Source organism: Pteropus alecto, unplaced genomic scaffold (genome assembly GCF_000325575.1).
Source record: "Pteropus alecto unplaced genomic scaffold, ASM32557v1 scaffold21, whole genome shotgun sequence".
Taxonomy (NCBI): Eukaryota; Metazoa; Chordata; class Mammalia; order Chiroptera; family Pteropodidae; genus Pteropus; species Pteropus alecto.
Genome location: NW_006436282.1, coordinates 20,755,141 through 20,778,131, shown reverse-complemented (window position 1 = coordinate 20,778,131; position 22,991 = coordinate 20,755,141). Strand labels below are relative to the sequence as shown.

At 41.2% G+C, this 22,991-nt stretch overlaps 1 protein-coding gene across 5 annotated transcripts in view; it reads right to left on the bottom strand.

The window, feature by feature from the left end:
* Positions 1-22,991, bottom strand: part of CREB5 (cAMP responsive element binding protein 5) — a 380,590-nt gene that overhangs the window by 8,766 nt on the left and 348,833 nt on the right. For 3 of the 5 annotated variants that reach the window (XM_015589514.2, XM_015589516.2, XM_025046871.1), the window contains exons 8-9: positions 10,206-10,529; positions 5,905-6,135 (exon numbers count right to left, since the gene is read on the bottom strand). In XM_015589514.2, the coding sequence (XP_015445000.1) occupies positions 5,905-6,135; positions 10,206-10,529 (555 nt within the window). The remainder of the gene's footprint in view (positions 1-5,904; positions 6,136-10,205; positions 10,530-22,991) is intronic. The other 2 variants (XM_015589515.2, XM_015589518.2) reach the window with 1 other exon arrangement.

Here is a 22,991-nt window from a genome sequence, read left to right as displayed (position 1 = left end):
AAAAAAAAAAAAACTTATCTGAGAAATTAGCATTAATAATAAATAAATCACTTAATTACACAGGAAAATTGCTCTTAAATCTGAGAACATTCAGGAAGGTGAACTGCATCTCTCATCTCCAAACAAGTGTGATTGATAAGGGGCCCTGTCAAAGCCCCAAGCGACCTTTGTCAATTCTGGGGTCAGTGAGATAATTTTATTTATAGGACAATTTATTTTAGCCTTAAACACTAATTCTTTCCTCTCTGATTTTATGCCCATTTAAATTCAGACAGCCTTCCTTGATTTTCTCAGCTACCCCTCTGCTTAAAATAGCATGCGTAAAAGAAAGTTCCTTTGGGACCATTTATATAGAAGGCAACCCCTGGTTAAAAACAAAACAAAACAAAACAGAAAAGGAGAACAAGAAAACTAAGATGTGTGAATATAGATATTTCTTGGCCTCAGAATGAAATGTCATGTTATTTGCATTTGGACGATAGAAATGGCGCTTTTCCGAGATTACAACTGCTAGACACCTGCCCCCTGAGAAGAAATGCTCAGTGGCAGATTATATAGACAAAGCTTTTCGAAAATGGAGTCCAGCTCCAATTTTTAGTGAATCCAGCCACGCTTTTCTTCTGTGACCTAAGAAATAACAAATACAGTATTTCAAACAAAATAAGATGCTCTTGCTTTCTTATACTTCTGGAAGAAAGAAAAAAATTCTGCTTTGTGGCCGTCTTGGGAAGGTCGACTTCAGTCTCCATTTCTTCCCCTACTATGTCCTGGGCAGTTTCTAGGCAGTGTTCGATTTCCCAGGCACGAAGTGTTCTTTGCCCCTTCCTTAAGAAAACACTTTGAATTCCGTTCTTTGGCTTTCTACAATTGCAAGGAGCTAACCACCCGCAAGACTTGGCACACACCGAACCATTTCACAATAAACCCTTTGCTTCCATAAGGGGCCACAATAAAAACCTGAAGAATACCATGACAACTGACTATCATCTAAAGATATATGTGAATATGGACATAGTCCTTAATGTAATGTGTTCGTAATTATGTTATTTAGCTATGTTATGGCTGGAGAATGAATGTCAATTAAAATTCTCCATAGAGAAAATACAATCAGCCTCTTGTTTAACTCATACACACATACTATGATGCTGATAAGGACTAAATAAAAGTCTAATGGCCACAGAAGCAACAGAAATTCATGGCATAAGTTCCCAGCAGAAAAAGGGACTCTCAACTGAGGGTTGAGAATAATAGAGTCTGGCTTCCCAAGTTGCTTCACCAACCTAGTGTAAAACAAGACGGTCAGACTAATTCTCTAGTTCCCTCCAGCAAGGTAGTTTTTTATTCTACGAGTGTTTCTCTGTTACCTTCTATTGAGAAAGTTAATTATTTAATCCAATGAATCTCAATCTTGATTTTTTTAACTTACTAGTTAACTACTTTTCATATTCTCAAATACGCTTTGATTTCCTAAGGGAGCCTGTTTCACTATCTCCTGTGCTTCCAGATCTTACCAGGGAAGATTCCAAAGCAACGTCTACGGTCTCATTTTAGCACACAATTTTGTCTCCACGTGTGCGTCCATATTGTTGAGAGTGTACAGGCTTTCATCAGATTCCATAAGGGAGCCTTTGGGCTAAGAAATGTCAAGAATTGCTGGCCCGGAGAAAGCAGAGGGAATCGTGTGCTGTGCACATGCATAATCATTTTAAAGATTCCATATCGACAGACTGACTAACGTAGGAAATGCATGAATACCAGACTGTATTTTCAATAAAAATCCTTTTCAAGGTAACAGAAGTATAATCACCTTGAATTCATTTTGGAAGAGAACAACCAGATAGCAAATGTTTCAAAACGCATGAAGGAAATCAAATGTGGCCTGCAGCTCTTGTAGGAAAATAAAAACCAGGACTTCTGGAGACATTTTCTTACTCTGGATTATCTTGCTTTGCGAATCGAGGCAAATCATCAATTTTTTTTTTTTTTTACTCCCTTGTGTAGGTCACACTAGTTCTAGGTCTTCATATAAAAGTACTTTGCAAAAGCAAAGTATTAATAATCAGTATTGATTCTCCTGCTAAAATCAGCCCTTCATTTTTCTAAAGTGGTTTGGATTTGCTACACCAAAGCAGCCATTTAAATAGAGACCGATCGATCTATTCTTAAACTCACGGTGTTGCCTTGAGTTTAAGTTGCGCCCCCTATAGAGACATTTACTACCATAACAGCATATTTTAAATAGCACTCCAAGAAGTCTCTCAAAGCTACATTTGCAGTTTATGGTTTGGGGTATGTCATTTTGTTAATACGATAAACCCAGAATGCTTTTTGATGCAAGCAGTCATCTGTGCCAAAAAAAAAAAAATCAAAATGGGCCCTGCAGTATAGCCCCTCCCCCACACCTTTCTGTGGATTAGCTGAGGCCAGGTTTGGTTCATTGTAAAACAAAGGACTTTCAATTTGTCAAGCAACAGTTCCCATCTGGCCTATTCTCTTGCCAAGTCCCAAACCTGGGCTCATGTGTCTAAAATTTCAGCAGCGACTTAGGCCATGTGTCTTTGCACTAAAAAAGAAAAGCAATTATTTCTGTGGATGACCAGATGATTTCCATATCATCTACTGAACACAAACAACCCGCTCACTGAGCCCCACACCAGCAGCTGATGAATTGAGAGCTGATCCTAGCTGCTCTGTCAAAGAAAAGAATGTGATTCCTTTAGTTTAAGAACTTTCTGGAAGGAAAGATCACAGAGCAAGTGGATTAGGTCAGGAGGAAACGCGCTTGGGTCCTCATCCTGCCACCTCTTGGTTGTGCGACTTTCGGGAAGGCCCGTGACCCCCAGTCCTCAGTTTCTCCCTTTGTAAAATATCAGATCGGGTGGTTTCTGCCCTCTCCTCCCGTTTGTATACCTGTGTCGACCTCTTGGGTAGAGGTTTGTTATGAGCCGAGGAAATGAAGTCTGGGAGTTCGATTTTGTTTTCTTGCGTCTGTTTTTTCCAATCTGAAATTCTGTAGCCTAACTAGAAGGTTCTATGCTGGAAAACAACTCAAAAGTGGCCGCTGGCCATCCAGACCATGGATATTCCATTTGGCTGGAGTTTGTTTGCTTAGCACCTTCCATTTCTGTTTACTTAAATTTTGGCTCGCTGAACCAGCCGCAAGAGAGACACCTTTTTCTTCTGACAAAGGTCCAGTGAGAGGGAAAGGGTCATTCAAAGGTAGCAGAATCTGAGTATCCTATCCAGCATCAGAAGCCGTGATGCAGAGCACTCGGCATCACAGAAAACACGGAGCAGTTATGGTTTCTGTCCCTCTGAAGCAAAGCAGTGGTTGGAAAACATCAACAATTTTCAGAGACTGTCTTTTCAGAGACTATCCCTTCCTCGGGCATCACTTTAACAACCGAAAGTATTGGTGCCTGTTGAATGGCCCTAATAGGATTTTTTTCCTGGTTTTCGGAGTCTAGAATTCTAGTATCTCTTTTTGTTAGCCATTTGGCTCTAAGAAATGTGAGAATTAATGGATTAGGGTCTCAGAAAGGGTAAATTTACCTTATGTGTTTTGTAAAAGTGATAACATATAAACATATGCCAAGCCATGAACACATCTGACCCTGGAGTCGACCAGCATCTTTACTTTTCCTGGCTCTCTGCTAGGACTCCCCGCAAGGTTTCATAGTCACTATGGAGGACCACAGTCACTGTGCTGGAGTAATTCTGCAAGGACTCATTTCAGTTGAAACTGATTGAAATGTTTGTTGGCATCTGACACATGCCAGCTGGCTCCTTCATCTAAAGCAGTGGTTTTCAACCAAGGATGATTTTGCCCCTACAGAGGACATTCGGCAGTATCTGGGGACTTTTTGGTTGTTACAACCGGAGGGTGGGGTAGAGGGTGCTACTGATATCTAGTGGGTAGAGATCAAGGATACTGCTAAATATCTACCAAGAACAGAATACAACAAAAAATCATCAAGTCCCAAAAGTCAACAGTGCCAAGATTGAGAAAACTTGCACATTTTCATGGTCCTCTTGCAGACCTGATCTCAGAATTGGTAGCAAATTCCAGGGATTCCCACACTTTAGTCATCACAGACCACTGCTGTCATATTTACTAGGTTCACATACACCAGAACTTTTATTTACTGAACATCTTTGTACGAATTAACTCATTTTTAAAAAAATGATTTAGCACCATCCTTACCAATAGTCTTTGTGAAACTGAAGGTTTGATGTTCTAATTACCTTTCTCAATTCACATGAAAAGGAAAATGATTGCTACGACTATTAAAAGTATTACCAATGTTCTACCTAAAAGCTTCTCACATACTACTGTGCCTGCCAGATTCTAGAATTATAGACTTTCAAGTTGGAGTGACTTTCGAGGTGTTTGAGTCCAGCCATCCCACTGTGGCTTGACATCCTTCAAACACATTTTTGCCAAGTGGTCAGGCAGCCAGCTCTTAGACACTCTAGAGATGGGGAACTCATTCATTTATTCAACAAAAAGATATTGAATGTAGATACTTGGGAACTCACCATGCTTGCTGGATACCAGATTAGCAACAGGGTGTAGGTAGTGGGGCAAAAGGGAAATGAGACAGAGCCCCCCACTTCATAAAAGTGAGTGAGAAAAATCATAATCTTATTTCCCTCACACATGCTGCATGTTTCCCAGTGTCTTTCTCATGTGTCTCTCTCTCTCTCTCTCTCTCTCTTTTACGGTGTGTGTATTTTATCACACACACACACACACAATTTAGGGTAAAAAGTCAACATCCACAAATTATGATGTTCATTTCATGTGTAACCTGAACTTTCTTCGTATATTTTTAATTTGTATACTGGATGTCCCAAGTCCATTTCCTATTAATGAGATCAAATATGCAAAGGCTTTGAGGCTTTGGCCCCCTAATCGCTCCTTTCTAGGGACGCACCAAGGACCAGGTGCGGCGAGGTGAAAGTGACCTATGAACTACTGAGGAACAGAGGCTCCCTACTTGGAGCGACCTGTCTCCCCTTCCCTCCACTCACAGCCATCCTCTCTGCTCCTGGAAGTGCTGGGCTCTAATCTACAACTCTCACTGCTGTCCTTGGACTGCTTGTCACATGCCGATTTGGTGGCTTTTTTCCCTGCTGGTGAACAGTGCACCCTGTCCGTGTTAGAACGAATGCCCTGAGCTGCATCATTTGTGTGGCATGAAGTCCGCTGGAGAAGCCCCAGGTCCAGGAGTTTCCTCTCCTTCTCTCAAGCACTCCTACAAGTGGCCATTATAAAAGGTCCCCAGTCGAACCACCCATGTAAGGCAAAAATCATGCAAGACTCAAATCTCGTCAAGTTTGAAAATGAGAAACACACCTTTTCCTAAAGAGCTAAATTATAAACACAAACCTTCTTTTCCTCCATTAAACACAAACATAGATAACCTAGTGTAAGCCGAAGCAACCCCTCACCCGGCGAATATAAAGAGCTGCCTGTCAGCTGGAAATTTATTATGTGCCAGGCACTGGGCAAACGGCTTTGTCCACATTAGTTCATTTATTCCTCCCCAAAAATCTATGAGGTTATGATTCCCATTTTATAGATGAAGAAAATGAGAGCCAGAGAGAGTAAACACAACAAATAATGGCCGAACCAGAGTTTGAACCTCTGACCAAAGCCTGTGTAACTTAGTCAGGAAGGTTCTCCCTCCTCAGAGCTTTGTAGGCAGACTGATTTAAAACTGAATGGTATATTTTGTTTCGTAGAGTGTCCCCGAATGAATAAAGCTGGAGGAATAAGCCTGCAGTGGCTCTGTGGGCTACTGTGTGGCATGACTGCTTGGGTCAACACGGGCCTGCTGGGACGGGAAGTGCCAGCACACAGGGCCTTTGAGTCCCGAGGAGAGAGACAGTGGCCTGCACCTGAAGTTGCATGTTTGTCTGGGTGAGTTCTTCAGCTTTCTTTTCCAGTGACATCACCCAGACCTTCCTCTTCTGTCTGCAGCGGGTGGCGGCTGCTCGGTTTCGTTCCAGAAATTTCCGCCTCCTCTCATCAGGATCCTCGTCCACCACCCTTCGCCGGCGCCCCCCTGTGGGCTGGGGCGGCTGTATCGTCTGGGTTGGCTGCATCTGTTGCGTCGCTGGTGAAACCTGCTGGAAATGAGAGGGAAGGGGTGACAGGGTGGGGAAGAAACACGTCGGGTAGGGGGAGAAAGCCTGGCCAGCGTTGCAATGCAAAGCACAGAGAAGTCCGTTGCTTTAGTGAGCACATCAAACTTGTTTTCTAAGAATGAAATCATGCTCCTGAAAAGGCATCCGCTGAGCTATCTTCTATAGGAGATATAGTTATCTTCTATATCTTCGGCAAGATATAGGAATGACTTGTGAAAAGAACCAAATAGATTTCTCCACCCCCCACTCCCCCACAGGTATTTAGCTGAATCACGGCAGAGAAAACATACTTTTTTCTCCTTCAGATGTTACAAACGTTTTATTTAAGGTGCGTTTGAAGATTTTAAAGAGCCAGTGTATGGCCACAGGTGAACACAGAGACGTCAGGGTTATCATTACAATACTGATGAGTCGTCTGTCACCTGCAGAGAACTCCTTCCGGGCAGCCTCTGAGCCCCTTTCATTCTAACGGTGTCAAAGCCGTGTTCCCAGAACACACCTCTGGACCGATCTCCGCTGTGACTCCCGTCAAAAGAAACCTGTGAAGCCCAGACGTCAGCTGGAATCTGATTTTCGCTATTTCACGGTTCTGAACGCTAAGGACTAGCCGAGCCTACAGACTCCAGATGGATCTGCCTGCTCCTCAGAGCTTTGATTAAAGTGGAGGGAGTTACAGGAGGCCTTTCCAGGTGATTGGGAAGCAGGGCCCTTAAAGGTGTGCGACGATGCCCGAAGCAGCACTGAGCCCTGTTATACACCACGCGGGTGCAACAGGGAGGGTCTGCTGTGCTCCCCCATTCACTTACATTATAAGGAAATCCTAGGAGTGGCAAAGCACTTTATTAAAAAGTTTTACTATGCTTACAGATGCCTCGTAAGATCTGCACGGGGCTCAGCAACATCTAAGGTTTGGGAGCCCCCCACACGTATAGCTTTATTTCCCTTCACGAGGCAGACACACAGCACCTAGTGAAATTTCTACGACTGACTCTTTATGTGTCTGGACACCTAATGCTTTTGCTAATGCACTTCACTCCTTCCCCCTTCTTCGTTCTCAATAAAGGGTGTTTCTTTCTTTCTTTTTTTCCCTCTCTCTCATTTCTTAGTCACTCAGGCTTATGGCTGCACTACCTATAAAGTTGTTTTACAAGAGACATTTAACCTGCAGAAATAACAGGCAAAAAGTTTTAAAACTGAAGTCCAGCAACCTTTTCTACCACATTCCAACCCTGTGATTGAAATCAATCAGAAGGACTGTAATTGCGCTAATAATGGCTACGGGCTGACATCAGCTGACCGCTGGTGATATATTTTCATCCTAAACTCTATCAAATCTTATATGACTAATTGTAAAAGCATTAGGCTCAAGACTGAGGTTGGACTGCACCTCAGTAATTTTATTTAAAGCAAAGACATTTTCTAAAACGTTTTACGGGTGATTCCTTTTCTTCCCATCACAGAGGAATAACAAAATAAATTGTCTAAGGTCTTACTCACCAGAGTGGCCACGAAAAGTAATTCTTGTTACTAGCAAAGGTTTAGCACTTGTCCCTTCAGATGCCACCACAAAGCAAAGCACTAGGAGAGAACTTGCTCACTTGGCTGTTTTGCCTTAATCATTTATTTTTGTGAATTAATGATCTCGATTGTCAGCCTCAGGTAAGACTCTCAAGCAGGCAAAACTGAGTTTTAATCCCCAGTGCAGAGACCTCTCTCTCAAAGCGGCATCCTCCCCCTCTAACTTTAACCCATCTTTATCCTCTGACACTTGTCCTGTGCCTTCACCCAAAGGGGTAAGTTATGTGGTGGTTTCAGGTTGAGTCCAGGTTCAGGGTTCAAGGTGTAGTATGATTACGAGAAATTTGGTGGCTGAGGAGTGACACCAGGACTCTGAAATCGCATTCTTATGTGCAAGAGAATCACTGGAAGTCAGGAGAAATTGCAAATGCAACCCTAAGGCCAGAATTTGTGTCCCTGGTAATTATTGTTACTTAACATTTATTTTTAAAATGGAATTCTGTTGGCACAGACAATCTGAAAATTTTGACCAAAAAGAATGAATTGTGATTTCAAGAAGATAGAATTTATTTCAAATCATCTTAGAATCTCAGAGTTGGAATAACCTTAATAAGCCTCTATGTCTACTATTCAGATAATCATACAATTAAGCAATATGACGAGATCTCAGTAATCAGACAAGTTAACACAAGTTAAGAGCCAACATTTTGAATACTGTCTAAATGATTTGTTCACATTTTAACAAGACCAACTTGGTCTTTTTCTTTTTAGTATAGGGTAAAAGAGCAAACGTTTGTTCAGCTAATTATAATAGCAACGAACTAACTGCAATACAATTGGCCTCTTACTGACTTGAAATGGAAGGCAATTGGCTAACTGGTAATTAGTTAATGAATGGCTTTTATATTCAATGAACTGTTAAACTTGTCTATGAAGTAACTTGCACACAAAGGCAACCAAAACTTGATGTTATCTTTTTCCTTAAAAAAATAAGTACACATATGAGTCTATTTGCCCATCTTGGACTTTGTAGTTCTCTCTCTCTCGCTTATAAATACATGTCTTACTATGGTATTTGACTAAAACGGTGCTTTAGATGACGTTTTATTGCTACACTGCTTGCTAAACTTCCGTCGCATTACTTCAGTTTAGAATGAATCCTGGCCAACATGTATTGAAAACTGTGCTGAGGGCTTTACAGACATTTGCTTACTTAATGATCCCAAGAACCTATGAGCTTAGTCTCTTATTATCCCATTTTGTGGATGAGAAAACTGAGGCTTAGGGAGGTTAATCTGACCACAGTCACACAGTAGGAAGTAAGATGGTAACAGGGTGAAAGTTTTCTCACTCTGAAGCCTGCATTCTTATTTGCTGTACAGGATACCTCTAAGAACCTTTGCAAACGTAAGCTTATCTAACAAGTAAGCTTGTCTACTGAATAGCTCATCAGCTGAGAGTTGTTTGTGAACGACCCATTTTGTGGATGGCTGTCCAGATTGGGTGAGTGTTAGGGAAGAGGGTTCAAGAGCTCAAGAAGCTGCCTGGTGTGAGGTCCAGAGGCAGATGATGAATAAGTGTTATTGGCGGTCCCAAGCTTCGGACACCACTCTGACCCAGCTGGTTGGAAGCTGGCAGTGTGAAATGTGTGGAGGGGACTGACAAAGGTCATCCTGCTCGAAGATCCAAAGTGTCCAGGGCTAGCCCTGTTCCTAGACATGCCCTCCATCCACTTACTAAAACTCAAGTGGGTACAAGGACCCGCCTCTCTTCTTGGGCTTGGTGACATAACGTCTGCCTGGTCCCCCAAACCTCTTTTGGTAGAGTCTAAATGCTGGCTTTTTCTCTAGCCACTCCTGGTGACTCTCCACCCCTGGGATTTGGCCCTCCTCTCACACTGATCCTCTATGGCACTTGGCTCTCTGTCGGCTTCCTCCAACGCATTTCACACTGGGTGGGATGAGTCACCTCTCTTCACCGTTTACACAGCACCTTATGCCCCGACATCCATTACCGAGCCTCTTTGTCTGCCTGGAATTGTTACTCTTTAGGTTTCTAACATTTAATGTTACTTCGAAGATTGTCCATTGTATTTTACTTCCATTTTACAGGAGACAAAATTGAGTCTCGATGATGTTATAAAACACGGTGGCTAGAACCACAGTTAGAATTAACCGAGTTTTCTCATTCTTCATTCACATCTTTCTTCACATGCTTAAATTCTTCCTAATCCTGCCATCGGTATTACTTTTTTAGAGTTAACTGTAACATACAGCAAAAATCAGTTTTGGAATATTTGAAGTTTACATTTATCTCTAGAGGCTAGACTGGAAATTTACCATATTACTTATAGAAACTAGGATCTGGTAGGACCTCATGGGTAACCATTACCTCCTAGGAAATGAACAGAGCTCTCCGGAGTGTGAGACAGAACACCTGGGCTTGTCAAACAAGGTCGCTGCCATTGAACCCCTCCCCGCTTCAGAGCTTGCTCTGTTAAGAAGAAGGGGAAAGAGATCAGGGAAAGGGTTTACCTGTGCTTGGTTGCCGGAGTGCAGGGGTGGGTGTGGCGAGGTCTGGTGATGTGCCGGGTGTGCATGGAGGTGGGAGTGGGAGTGATGGTGTGGGTGGTTCTGCTGGTGATGGGGTTGAGGATGAGGATGGTGTGCTGGGTGCTGGTGCTGGTGCGGGTAGGGGTGATGGGCCGGCAGTGTCTGGTGCTGATGCGGGTGGGAGTGCATGTGATGGTGCGGCGTCTGGTCCTGCCGGGAGCCCATCATTTCCATCATGTGTCCCATGGTGTTCATATTCCCATTTGCCATGGCAGCAGGATGGTGAGTCAGTGCGGCCTTCAACCTCTGAAACGGAATGAAACAAGAGGGGACAGCTGAGGTCAGTCACGCACGCAATAGGAATTTCTAATCCAATGGCTCATATTTTCAATTCTGTAATACTTTATGGTGCTGTTGCTAACATTTTTTTTTTCCTGGTAGCAGTCTGGCTTTTATATTAATTCATTTCTTCATATATCTTATGAGAGGTACGAGGGTTAACGTCAGCCATAAATGTTTATTAATTCAACTGCCACAGCAAATGAGCGAGATACTGTATCAAGATTTAGACATTCTACTAAAAGGTATTTCCTATTATCCAATTGTTCATCATAACCTACAGCTGAATACAAGTAAAAACCAAATAAAACCATTCGATATGGTAATGCCACTGAGCAAAGGGCCCATCTGATATGGCACTGTGTTTTTTAAGTCACAAGAATAAAAAGTTTTTGCCTTTCAAAAGATTTCTCAGACATGAGGAGGAAATAACTACAAATTTTAGAATATGGGAACAGTACTAATGCTATTTAAGACCTTCAAATTATATTATAATCCATAACTTCTGAAGACAACATGTAAGGCTTTTCCATTTGTTACCATGATGTTACTTGTAGTCCTTCATGATAATCTAATTTTTTTCACACAATAACTTTCTTCAGACTTTGGAAAGCCAGTGAGAAAAGCAGAATAGCTTCTCTGATGGCCACATTAACAGGTATATTTCTAACACAAAAGCATTGCCCTTTAACAAGCAAACGGACATGCATAGAAATAACTTCTACTTAAATCTAAAGCAGGGTCAGCAAACTTTTTCTATAAAGAGTCATATAGTAAATATTTTTTGTCATTGCATGCCTTCCACTTGCTGTCACAGTGACAACTCTCCCCTATGAGTGCATTTACATACTGAGTTCATTTACATACGGAGTGCATTTACATACTGTCTACAGTATGTAATGAGCACGCTATGTTTCAATGTAACTTTATTTAGGGTTGGGAAATCTGAATTTCACAGACTTTTCATATAACATAAAAGGCTATTCTACTTTTGATTTTTAAAAATTACTTAAAAATGTAAAATCCATTTTTAGCTTATGTGCTGTGCAAAATTAGGCCCACGGGCCATCATTTCCTGGCCTCGATTTAAACAATCAGTTGGTCATTGGTTGAGTTGCAGTTTTCTTCAAAATTGTTTTTTCTTGTACACAGAGATGTATCATCATATCTGAGGGGCCCCATGTGCTAAGTACTGTACAATACAGTTACTCCTTGAAATTGTATCTTATGCAGAGATGACAGTCTGGTTGGCAAGCTCGCATTGGCTTCATGCCTTTACTAGGGAGCTTCATGCCTTTACTAGGGAGCTCAAAGTTCTCTCCTGATTTGTGTTCTTATCTGATTGATGACAGTGGTGTGTATTCACTGTGAAAAAGAAGAGGTGTATCTAAATGATGATCAAAGCCACCATGTTCCAGCCCTGTACAAAATTAATGGTTCTCAATCGTTATTTGATAAATACCAATTCTATTCATCAAAATCTTTAGTTAAACATAAAGAGACTCCACCTGTAAAAAAAAAAAAGGAGGGGATTGAGACTCATTAGACTGTATGTTAGTATTAGATAACCATGGGAAACACCTCCTACACCCTGATCCAGGAACCACTAGGCCCACCTGCCTCCTTGTTCATGAGCAACAGCTACTGTCCTTCATCACGGTAATCCTGAAGAAGTTGTTTCCTGACTTCCTGGGAAAGGTTAGATGCTGGATATGTGTTTAGGAAGAGTAAATGAATACGCCTCATCTTCAATTTTCGGAAATGCTTTCATTGTTTTTATAAAAATGCTCATTACAAAAAATTTAAGCCGTGCTAAAAGTACAATGAAGTCAGCAACGAATGAACCAAATGCGTTGTTTATATTTGGTGAGTGAAGAGCATTCCAGATGACTCTGTGTGCACATGTAGAGATGAAGGAGCAAGCAGCATAATTTCATAACAGTGGGATCATAATAGCATGTGATTTTAAAGCTTTGGGTTGAATATAACATAAGGAAAAGAAACGAAAATCAAATAAATGGCTGGACTTCAGATATATGGGTTTTTACCTCAAGAAAAGTTTCTAAATGACATCTCCAAACTTAACAGTGAAGAAAATTATGAAAAAAGACTATAATGAAATAATTTTATTTTTAAAAAGTTGACATATTAAATAATATTAATAAATTTTCTTTCTCTTTTAAATATTATTTTATATTAGTTTCAGGTTAATGGACTGTCTAAACTATTTGTAATTTCGTTATTATAAAAATATGCACCCACATAGTAAAAAAAAGTCAACTACTACAAGACTATGAGGTGAAAAAGTAAAGCCACTTGCCTACCCTTCTCTTTAAGCCCCAGTCACATTACTCAGATGTAACCACCACGTGTCCTCAGACATTTTCTTAGCATTTATAAGAACAGATTTGTGCAAGTCCTTTTATGACATATAGTTTTGTATCTTGTGTTTTTTTCACTTTAACAATATATCTTTGACACCTGTGTTTATCAGCAAGAAACGGCTAATGATAATGGCTGGCATTAATTGAGTACTCACTATGTGCCACTCCTCATTCTGTCTTTTACAAGTATTAACTCACCTAATCCTCACAACAACCCAACGAGGCTAAAAGAGCGGCTTAGCCATGTGCCAAGTTCACATCTCTGGAAAGGGGTGGAGGTGTGCTACTTCCAGAGCCTGTTCTCTAAATCAGGAGAGAAGGTTCCAGAAGGCATGCCATGCACAGTTTGTTGTAAACAGGAATAAGCTGTGTTATGCTACCTCCCCGTCATGAAAAAGAAAGGCAAAAAATAAGAGAAGAGGCTAGGAAAGTTGGCAGGATGAGACGCCTCTGACACACTGACTGGCAGTGGGCTGTGCGTGTGCTGCTCAGCATACAACAGAGACCCGGATGCGCACCCTCTGAACCTCGCCAGAGGGAGGGGTGGATGGTAAGAATTTCCAGGAAGCTCAAATGCAGCAAAGGGTCATCTAGGGCTTAGCGTGATCACCTCCCTGCTGTATTTGTGAAGCATCAATACTTATATTCCCGACCACCACCACTACGAAACATAGATCTGACAAGGTCCCTCATCCTCATCCCCACTTATAACCCGTGAATATATGACCCTTTTATGTCTTTCTGATGCTCATGGGATGAAGGCCTTGATGTGGCCTATGCATAGGCACTCCAATGTGTGGCTCTTCCTTCCCATCAGCCCTTGCTTTCCCCACACACCACACGGGTCTGTGCATTTGACGGTCTTCTTGCCTGGAATGATCCTTCCCTTTCTTCGGACATTCTGTATCTCTCAGCTCCAGGCTACTCTTTAGTAAAATTCTCCCTGGTCTCATGGTCTAAATCAATTCCTGTTGTTATATGGTCCCAGTAGAGCCATATTCCTCTTTTTAAAATTCAGGTTGTAGTTACGATTTTTTGAATGATTATTCAATTAATATCCATCAACCATCCCAGATAGTAAGCTTCATGAGGGCAGGAACCATGGTAGATTTCGCTTAGTGTGAAATTCACAGCTTTAGCACAGATCCTGGTACATAGTAGGCACTGAATTCATATTTTTGGAATGTCTAAATGATTGGATGAATGAATAATGAATCACACTTTCTGAGGCTTATGATGAGGATGCTACAGTTTTGTTTTGGATCACACAGGCGGTATTTGCATGGGAGGATGATTCTATCAGGCAACCAAGGTCAGCAGAATCGACTACAGAAGCATGCAGGCAGATGGGCTGTAAAAGTGCACTGCGAAAGAGCTCCCTGCTCCGCATGCTGCCCGCCCTCTAAAAAAGGAAAACAGAAAAAAAAGAAAACATAAATAAACAGAAGGAATGCATATTAACTCGATCTCGATATATTTTCCCTGAAAAAAGTGGCATGGAGAATTGAAAAGACGTTTAGGAGTGGGTCACTATGTTATGCCTTCGATGCTACAAACAAGTTTTCCACCTTTAATTAGGAGCAAATGGAGCCTGACAAATAAATACTATGTACCAGATTTTCATCTCTCAAATAATTAGCTTGTACTGTTAAGGGAAATTACTTGATTGCCTCAAGTCTATTCTTGCATGTTTCACGCCAAGACAATAATATTAGTAAGGCTATAACATTCCGTTTAACTATTTACTCACTCAACAAATATTTATTGGGCACTGAGTTAGGCGCATCATTATTTACCCACTACATGAAGGAAATGGGAGATGCATAAAATCCAAGCTTTTTCAAAGCACCAGAGAGAAAAAATACACACTTAAGGGTGGAAATGAAGACTTTCAAGCATCTTTTTTTAGAGAATCTCAGGCCTTCGGGTTGAGTCCACCCTCCAAGCACCAGCCTACATCATCTTTGAAGGAAAATGGTGAAGATCAATGATAATCATGCTGCTCAGCACATGCCACATTTAATATTCTCTGTGTCATTTCTAAACAGTTTGGAGCACTTCTCAAAGTCCTAAAAGGCCTACTGCTTCCCTCTAGCCTGGTGCCAACAAGAGTCACTGCACTGTAAATCATTAAAATATACCAAATATAGATATTTGTACCCTACTCTTGTAGAGATGATAAATGAACAGTAAATGAGTCCAAGCTGTATTTCGCAGAATGATTTTTCTCTGTGAAGCTGAACTGTGTCTTGTTTTTAGTAACATTCTACCCAACGCCAAGAAAAGGCAAGGGAGAGAGAGAGGAAAATTAATGAGCAAATAAACATATATTTTTCAGCTATAAAAATCAGGACTCTTATGGAGGTGTGACTGCAAGAAAGGAAAAAAAATGATTGTTTACTTTCTATCGTCCCCTACCACATCCATTTATTTGAGAGAGCAAATCAGGAGAGACAGTGAGAAGCCTGACACAGCTGGTTTCAGTCAATAGGGGTCATTTTCTTTTGGTCTGTGTATTTTACAAGCTCCTTGTTCACAGTTCCCGATGGGAGGGTGGGCCTGCTGCCTGGGGTCTGAGTCCTGGTAAGAAACCAGCTCTCTACCGCATCCCATCTTGTGCCTGGCCACGGACAGGGCAGCTCAGCCCCAGCCCCTTTCAATCTCCAGCTCTGCTCATTTTTGCAACACGGCGCATTGTGCAAAGCCCAGGTACGTGCTCACATCATTACCGCCACATGTGGGCCCAAGTGAGCACACACGCACGTGACACACCCACCCACACCCACCCCAGGCAATTTATCTCCCATTAACAACTTGCTCTTGCCAATTAGAAACATTTGTGGAACTGTAAAAACATTTCTTCTCCTTCTTCAGTGCGGCTGATTGCTTATGCTTTACAGACTGAAAGCCAAGCCGAATTAAACATTATTTGAAATTCAGTTGGGTAGGGGTGGGGAAGGTTGAAGCATTCTTTCTAGAAAGGTTTTAATTAAAAACGGCTGTTGGCTTTTGTTCCAGAAAAGAATGTGATAATATCAAAATGTAGTGGTGCTGGGTTGACCATAAGTAAGAGGCTCTCTATGCGAAAATAGGACAAAATATGTATTCATACTTCCTTTCAAATACAAAATAATTGCTATCGGTGGCCTCCCCAAGGTACTGCTGTAAATGTAATTTTTCTTTCTCCCCTCCAAATCTAGTTAATCAATGAAGGTGACAAACACAGGCTTCTGAATAGTCTAAATGTTCAATGGGGTGAGACCGGAAGCCTTTGCTGGAGGCATACTTGCGATACTAATGACCTGCTCTAGGTATCAAGGATTTCTGAAAATAAGTCTCTGAGTTAGCAAAAAATAACTGATATTTATCCACTGAATTTTATGATTATATATGACCAATTTGCATCCCAAAATGCTTCCCAAACTTGAGGAAAGATAGGAATGGGCAGAAAGAGAACTGTCACGTGGTGCTAGGTGAGAGTCACATAAACTTGGAGCCTCATTTTGCAAAGGCAAAAATAGTTTTAATGCCCAGATTCACAGCTGGGCTTCAGGATGTCCATATAACCAATAGCATGAAAATGACCATATAACCAATAGCATGAGGGTTAATGCCCAGATTCACAGCTGGGCTTCAGGATGTCTACTGAAAATGACCATATAACCAATAGCATGAGGAACCTTAAAATCCACATTTATTTCAGGATCATTATGAAGATAATTAACTAGACCATACCTGGCTTAATCACTTGGAATAAAATATATTTCTTTCGAAATTTTCATGATCTAATTCAGCTAATGGTTTCACAATTTAAATACAGTCATGTGTCACTTAATGATGGGGATATGTTCTGAGAAATGCTTCGTTAGGTGATTTTACTTTGTGCAAAATCACAGAATGCACTTAAACAAACCCTAGAGGATAGAGCCTATTGCTCCTGGGCTACAAAAATGTACAGCATGCTACCAGAATGAAGACTGTAGGCAACTGTAACAGAATGGTAAGTATTTATGTAGGCAACTGTAACAGAATGGTAAGTATTTACTGTAGGCAACTGTAACAGAATGGTAAGTATTTATGTAACTAAAAAATCTAAACATAGAAAAAGTACAGTATAAAAGATAAAAAACGGTACACTTGTATAGGGCACTTACCATGAATGGAGTTTGCAGGACTGGAAGTTGCTCTGGCTGAGTCAGAGGCAGTGCGTGAGTGGGGAGTGAATGTGAGGGCCTGGGACATTCCTGTGCACTACTGTAGACTTTATAAACACTGTACACTTGGGCTACACTCGATTGATAGGACAACACGAGATTAAATCAAGCACAAGAGAAAATGATGCGATCAAGAGACGCGGTAAACATGAGATGCTTGAGGCTGCTGCCGGTGTAACATGGCACACTGTGTCACAGCAAACTTTCTTTCTAAGTAGAAAGAGTACATTCCAAAATAATGATATCCAGTATAGTATAGTAAATACATCACAGCAAACTTTCTTTCTAGGTGGAGAGAGTACATTCCAAAATAATGATATCAAGTATAGTATAGATAGTAAATACGTAAACTAGTGACATAGTTGTTTATTATCATTATCGAGTATTATGTACTGTACATAATGGTATATGCTATATTTTTAAGGTTTGTGTACACCAGTATCACCACAAACACGTTAGTAATGTGTTATGACAGCTATGACATCACTAGGCAATAGGAATTTTTCAGCTCCACTATAATCACATGGGACAACTGTCATATATGCAGCCTGTCGTTAACCGAAACATTGGTAGGCAGCGCATGACTATATTCTGCGTTAAGAGTTTGGTTTGGTAATAATATTTAAAATAAGGCTACCTGGTTGGAAAGAGAGACTCCTAAGGAGAGGGAAGAGGCTCTTAGGTCTAGAGGAAACATATTCATACTCTTTGTCATGTTGTCGTTAAAAAGTATTAACTCTGAAGATATTAGAAATGATGCAATTAGTTAAGAAAAAGGAATTATATTCTAAATCAGTACTCCAGTCCATTGGAACATGATGCAAGAAAAATTTCACAATTAAGGATGATACTTCAGAAAAGTAGAGCCTTAGCGGTTCTACTCTGAGTGAGAAAAAAAATTTGGTGTTTGATTTCCCATTGTCTACCTCTGGGTATAACTTCTAAAGTGAGGTCAAGTGCTAGGTGACACTTGGTGGTAAACAGCAAACAAACTCCAGAGACAAATCTTAGCAATTTCTCTGCCACCCATTTCCATGTTAATATCTAAATCGGACATTAACTACAGTTCTGCAAGAGTGAGCCTTCAAATTTTCTTGTTAAATGAAGAAATTCATGAATGCACATTTATAAACTTGTTTTATTTCAGATACCACTTCCCTGCAACTCTTCAGCTCAGCGACTGTCTCTTATAATTCAGAAGGATGGTGCGCATTTTAAGTGGCTGAATTTCAGAACAAACTGCTGTTCTGAGAGCCAGAGCTAGTCTTAATTCTACTAGAAGACGGCTTTGAGTCCTTAGATAAGTGAACCACTAGGCTCTACGTGCTCTGATCTATCTAACAAAATGAGGGCAGGATTCTGAGCTCCCTTCTCTATTAGAGAAAGGCTCTGAGTTGATTTCTGATAAGAGGTAGGATTCTATTGGAGAAGTGAGCTTTATGAATGTCTAAAATAAAGATATAAAAGTCATTGTTTCAGAGAACTTCAGAAGAATAGAAGACTTGGAGTGAGAAGTCTTCCTTTAAAAGCCTGGCTCCACCACCCTGGGTGGTCACTTGAACTTGAATCCTCTTCTATGAAATGCAGAAACATAATAGGTTAGGAAACTGTATAAACCTATAAGGACGTACAGAATAATTCGTGGGACAGAGGTGAGGTGCTTTGTGGGTGGAGGTTAATACTAGCTGTTGATGAGAAATTTTTAAAAAATGAGACATTAAAAAACCTTTTTTTCTTAGCATTAAAATACATTCGTTTTACTTCAGATTTTTAAAATTCAAAACAAAGTGCAATGGAATATCATTCATCTATAAAAAAGAAAGAAGTACCGAAACGTGCTACAATATGGATGAATCTCATTATATTAAGGAAAAGAAGCTAGACGAAAAAGTAACATGTATGATTCCATTTAGACGAAATATCTACGATAGATAAAGCCAGAAAGACAGAAAACAGATGAGAAGTCGCCAGGGGCTGGGGGAGGGCAGAGTAGGGAGTGACTCAATGAGAACAGGATCTCCTTTGGGGACGATGACAACATTTTAGAACCAGATGAAGGTGATGGTGGCACAACATTCTGAACGTACTAAATGCCACTGGAACGTACACTTTACAATGGTTAATTTTACATTACATACATTTTAGGTCAATTAAAGATATTCTTTAAGTAACGTGAAATAAGAATCTCTTCTTTTAACAGGGTGTGGATGGAAAGTCTCGACTACATCTGAGAATTCCTAATATTCATTAAATGGTCACCTTAACCTAAACACTCTATTGTGAACAATAAAAGCCAAAAATATAGTTTGTGCTAAGATGGCTACAGCCAAGGCCAGGTTTTTAGTCTGTGTCTCAGGGAATCCGACGCTCTGCAGGACATCGGCAACCTCTTTTTCCTACGACTCTATTATCTTACAGCTGGCTTAGAACCAAGGAGAAAACACAGAAGCCACAGCCATCAACTGCATATGATACAAAGCTAGTTCAGAGTGTTAAATGCACTGGATGAGGACTCAGTATCCAGAAAGACCTTGGCAGACTAGCATCGAGGCATCTAAGAAGAGAAATTTAAGTGGGATCCGTGTAACACGTTATGCTTGGTTAACAAAAACGACAAAACATGACAGACACCAGTATGTCCAAAGGCAGCTTAGGGGAGACACAGCTTAGCAATTACACATATAACAGAGGACACAGGGTTTTCGTGTGACTTTGTGATGCACTATTATGCGATGCACATGTCCAAAAAGCTGATGTGACTTTTCAGCTGCACCAGTGAAAGTAGGTTAGAGAACTTAATGCAAGAGACTGAGAGTCCTGTCTACCTCTGCACAGGCCATGATGCGCATGATACGAGGCCATGTCCCACACACCCCTGCCCCGCTAAAGATCTCGACTTCATGTCTAACAGGTGTTGGGTTTCTCTAGAGGAGTATCCCAGTTCTCAACTGGAGGACGTACGTGCTTTTTTCCCTTCTATAATCACACTGTGATGAACATCCTGTATTCACACATGTTGGCATGTTTCCCTATTTCTAAAAAGTGTTTATTATTAAAAAAATAAAAAACCTAATGAATTGATCCAGCCAGTGGGTTCAATTTCTGGGCAGAGGTGATGGTGATGGTGGTAGTGTAGTAGAATGAGAGAGAGAGAGAGAAAGAGCGAGAGAGAGAAAGAGAGAGAGAGGGAGGGAGGAAGGGAAGGAGGGAAGGAAATGGGAGTAGCTGTCTGTTAAGGAGTTTTAAAAGGAAAGAATTGGAGTGGGGACACCTGTCACATATCGGCTTTAGTCAAAGAGCCTTTTCTTGGCCTCATTTTCTTATTCTATCAAGACCCCATACCCAGGTGAGATACTGTCATATTAATAGTTTTAGGGTCTCTGATTCCTTTCTGGCCACTGAGCTCCTTGAGTAACTATGGGATGGCCTTGAGTACTAACTTGGACCTGGCAGATATAATGTTTTTCTGGCTGGTTTCTCTGGTAATTTTAAAGGTGCCAAATGCACAGTGGCTTAGAATAAATATTTGTTGATTGCCTGCCTGCCTGCCTGCCGCCTGCGAGTTTCCAGGAGTGGTGGCTGACCACGGAATGTCTCTGAAGTTCTGGCCTATCATTTTCTCTAAAGAAAGAACACTTCTGGTGGTGGCTGCAGGGAGAATAATGCCCTTTGTCTTGCTAGCACATACTATTCACCCCCCAAAACCCAGCACCTGCGAACCTGGATAATTTTAGGTGTGGGCTTATTTCCAGCTTTTATAGAAGAAGAAAGTTCTATTGGAAAAAATACTAATCCTTTGTTATTTTATTTTGGACGAGGTTTTAATCAGAAACATAGGCAGTAACATATGTTAGAAAAATATATACGAAACGCAGGACTTTGTATTTATAACTCACTATGGAAAATCCATGCTAATGCAACATTAAGTTTGGGATATTAATTGCACAGAAGTCAGGAAATTCAGAGTTCAAGTTCCCACAGCAAACTTCACATGTGCATCCCAGGACCCTTCCTGAGTCGGGTGATCTAATTATTTGGCAAAAAGTGGTGCAATGAATAGTGATGGAAAGGATTGCTCCTCAGTGCTACGTTTCCCATCATCCCAAGCAAGATGGGCCGTGGGCAACTTTAGCTACATAAATTGCATCCCTTTTAATGCATAGCAGTCCTTGGTGACCGTCATGAAGAACGAGGCTGCTGTAATGCCTGAGGCAGGAGGTCCAGGGTCTTGGCAGGGCGCTGGTCGGTGGAGCATCCGGCTTCCACTGCATCATGGGTCCTCCAGAGGATCCTCCCCCACACATTCCCAGGGCAGCTGTGTTCAGCTGGCACTGCTTCCCACCCGCTCTTTACTCTCAGAGGACACCTCTCAGTAACTTAGATGCTCAAACTTCTGAATCTGAAAGTCAGACTGAAAGGCCCTCAGGGGACTGGACACACCTGTGCCTCGTCCTGGGAGACCTAGCCAACATGACTGTTTTATGTGGTCTTTTTCCAGCTTTATTCCAGTTGGTGGGAGATGGTAAGATGTGTCTCTGTTAGAGATATTAGGTGTCCGGCCAAGGGGGCTTCGAATTTATTATGGTAAGAACTTCCGGGTGTTTGTGACTATGGGTAGTAGGCTGTAGGATGTGTAAGCTGACCTGTTCCTTGGCATCTATGTACCAGCCTACCCAGCATGCTCGGTGTGTGTCTAGTTGTTTTTCTGCTTGGTAAAATGGTAATGGTATATTCTGCTTCCTCATGTTCTCTTTGCTTCTGCATCTGACCCTTACCTGAGTCCGTCAAAGTGTGTCAACACTGGTATGAGTGGAAGGTAGGTGGGAGGGAAATTGGGGGCAGTGGGGAGAGAGAGAGATTGTAATAAACTCTAACTTTTAAGTGCTGTTTAACTTCCTTTTTGGGCTTTGCTACTGTCAGTGGTCCAAAGTCACTCGACCAATAGCCAAATCAATTTGCTGTGATAGTTCCACCATCCTGTTAAAAAAGAGGTTCAGGACTGCTTGGGAATGGTCTTGATTACGTGGTGCTCAACTCAGTGACCCTCAGAAAACACAAACAGCACATCTACAATGGCCCCTCGGCTCTGAGCACATCGAGCATCCAGGATGCTACTTGTGAACTCTCTGGTCTCAATGAGCAGGAAAAACCTGTGAGAGACTCAGGATGAAGGAGTATCATCAGTAAAAGCTTTTCACAGCAAATCTGTGGGATTCTAGGTAAACCACACCGGGGAGAATAAAGCTAAGCATAGGGAAGCCAGAATAAACCTTTATTTTCCCCCCTGCAAGTCTACATTTAAGATATTTCCAAGAGGAGCCATTTATAACTTATGAAGAATCTGGAAGCTTGTCTGTGTATAGAAAGTTACACTCAAGGAGAGCTTTTGGGTTCACCCAAGAAGATGATGGTGTTGAGCATTTTCATCCGAAAAATGACTAATGACTTCTCTCTAAGCTGATGTGCATCCAAATCATGTTGGTTCTCACACGCATTTTAAAAATTCTGTTAATAACTGGGTATGAATATCAAGTATTCTCTCTTCTTTTCTAGTTTCAAAGTTTTCTCTCAAGTTTTTTTTTCTTTTTTCTTTTTGCTTCTGGAGGTACGACCAACAGAATATATTCACTATTAGGCACATTTTTCAGAGCGGAATCACAGGTCCTTGCTAAGCTATCTTTTTACTTCTTCGTTTCTACTGTCTCCATGGTGTACAATTCAACGAACCAGAGTCTAAATCTACTATTTTACTGTCTACAACACAAGTAATGGGGGCAGCGGGGTGGGGAATGTGCAACCATTTCTTTAAATCACTTTGCCACAACTGAGTA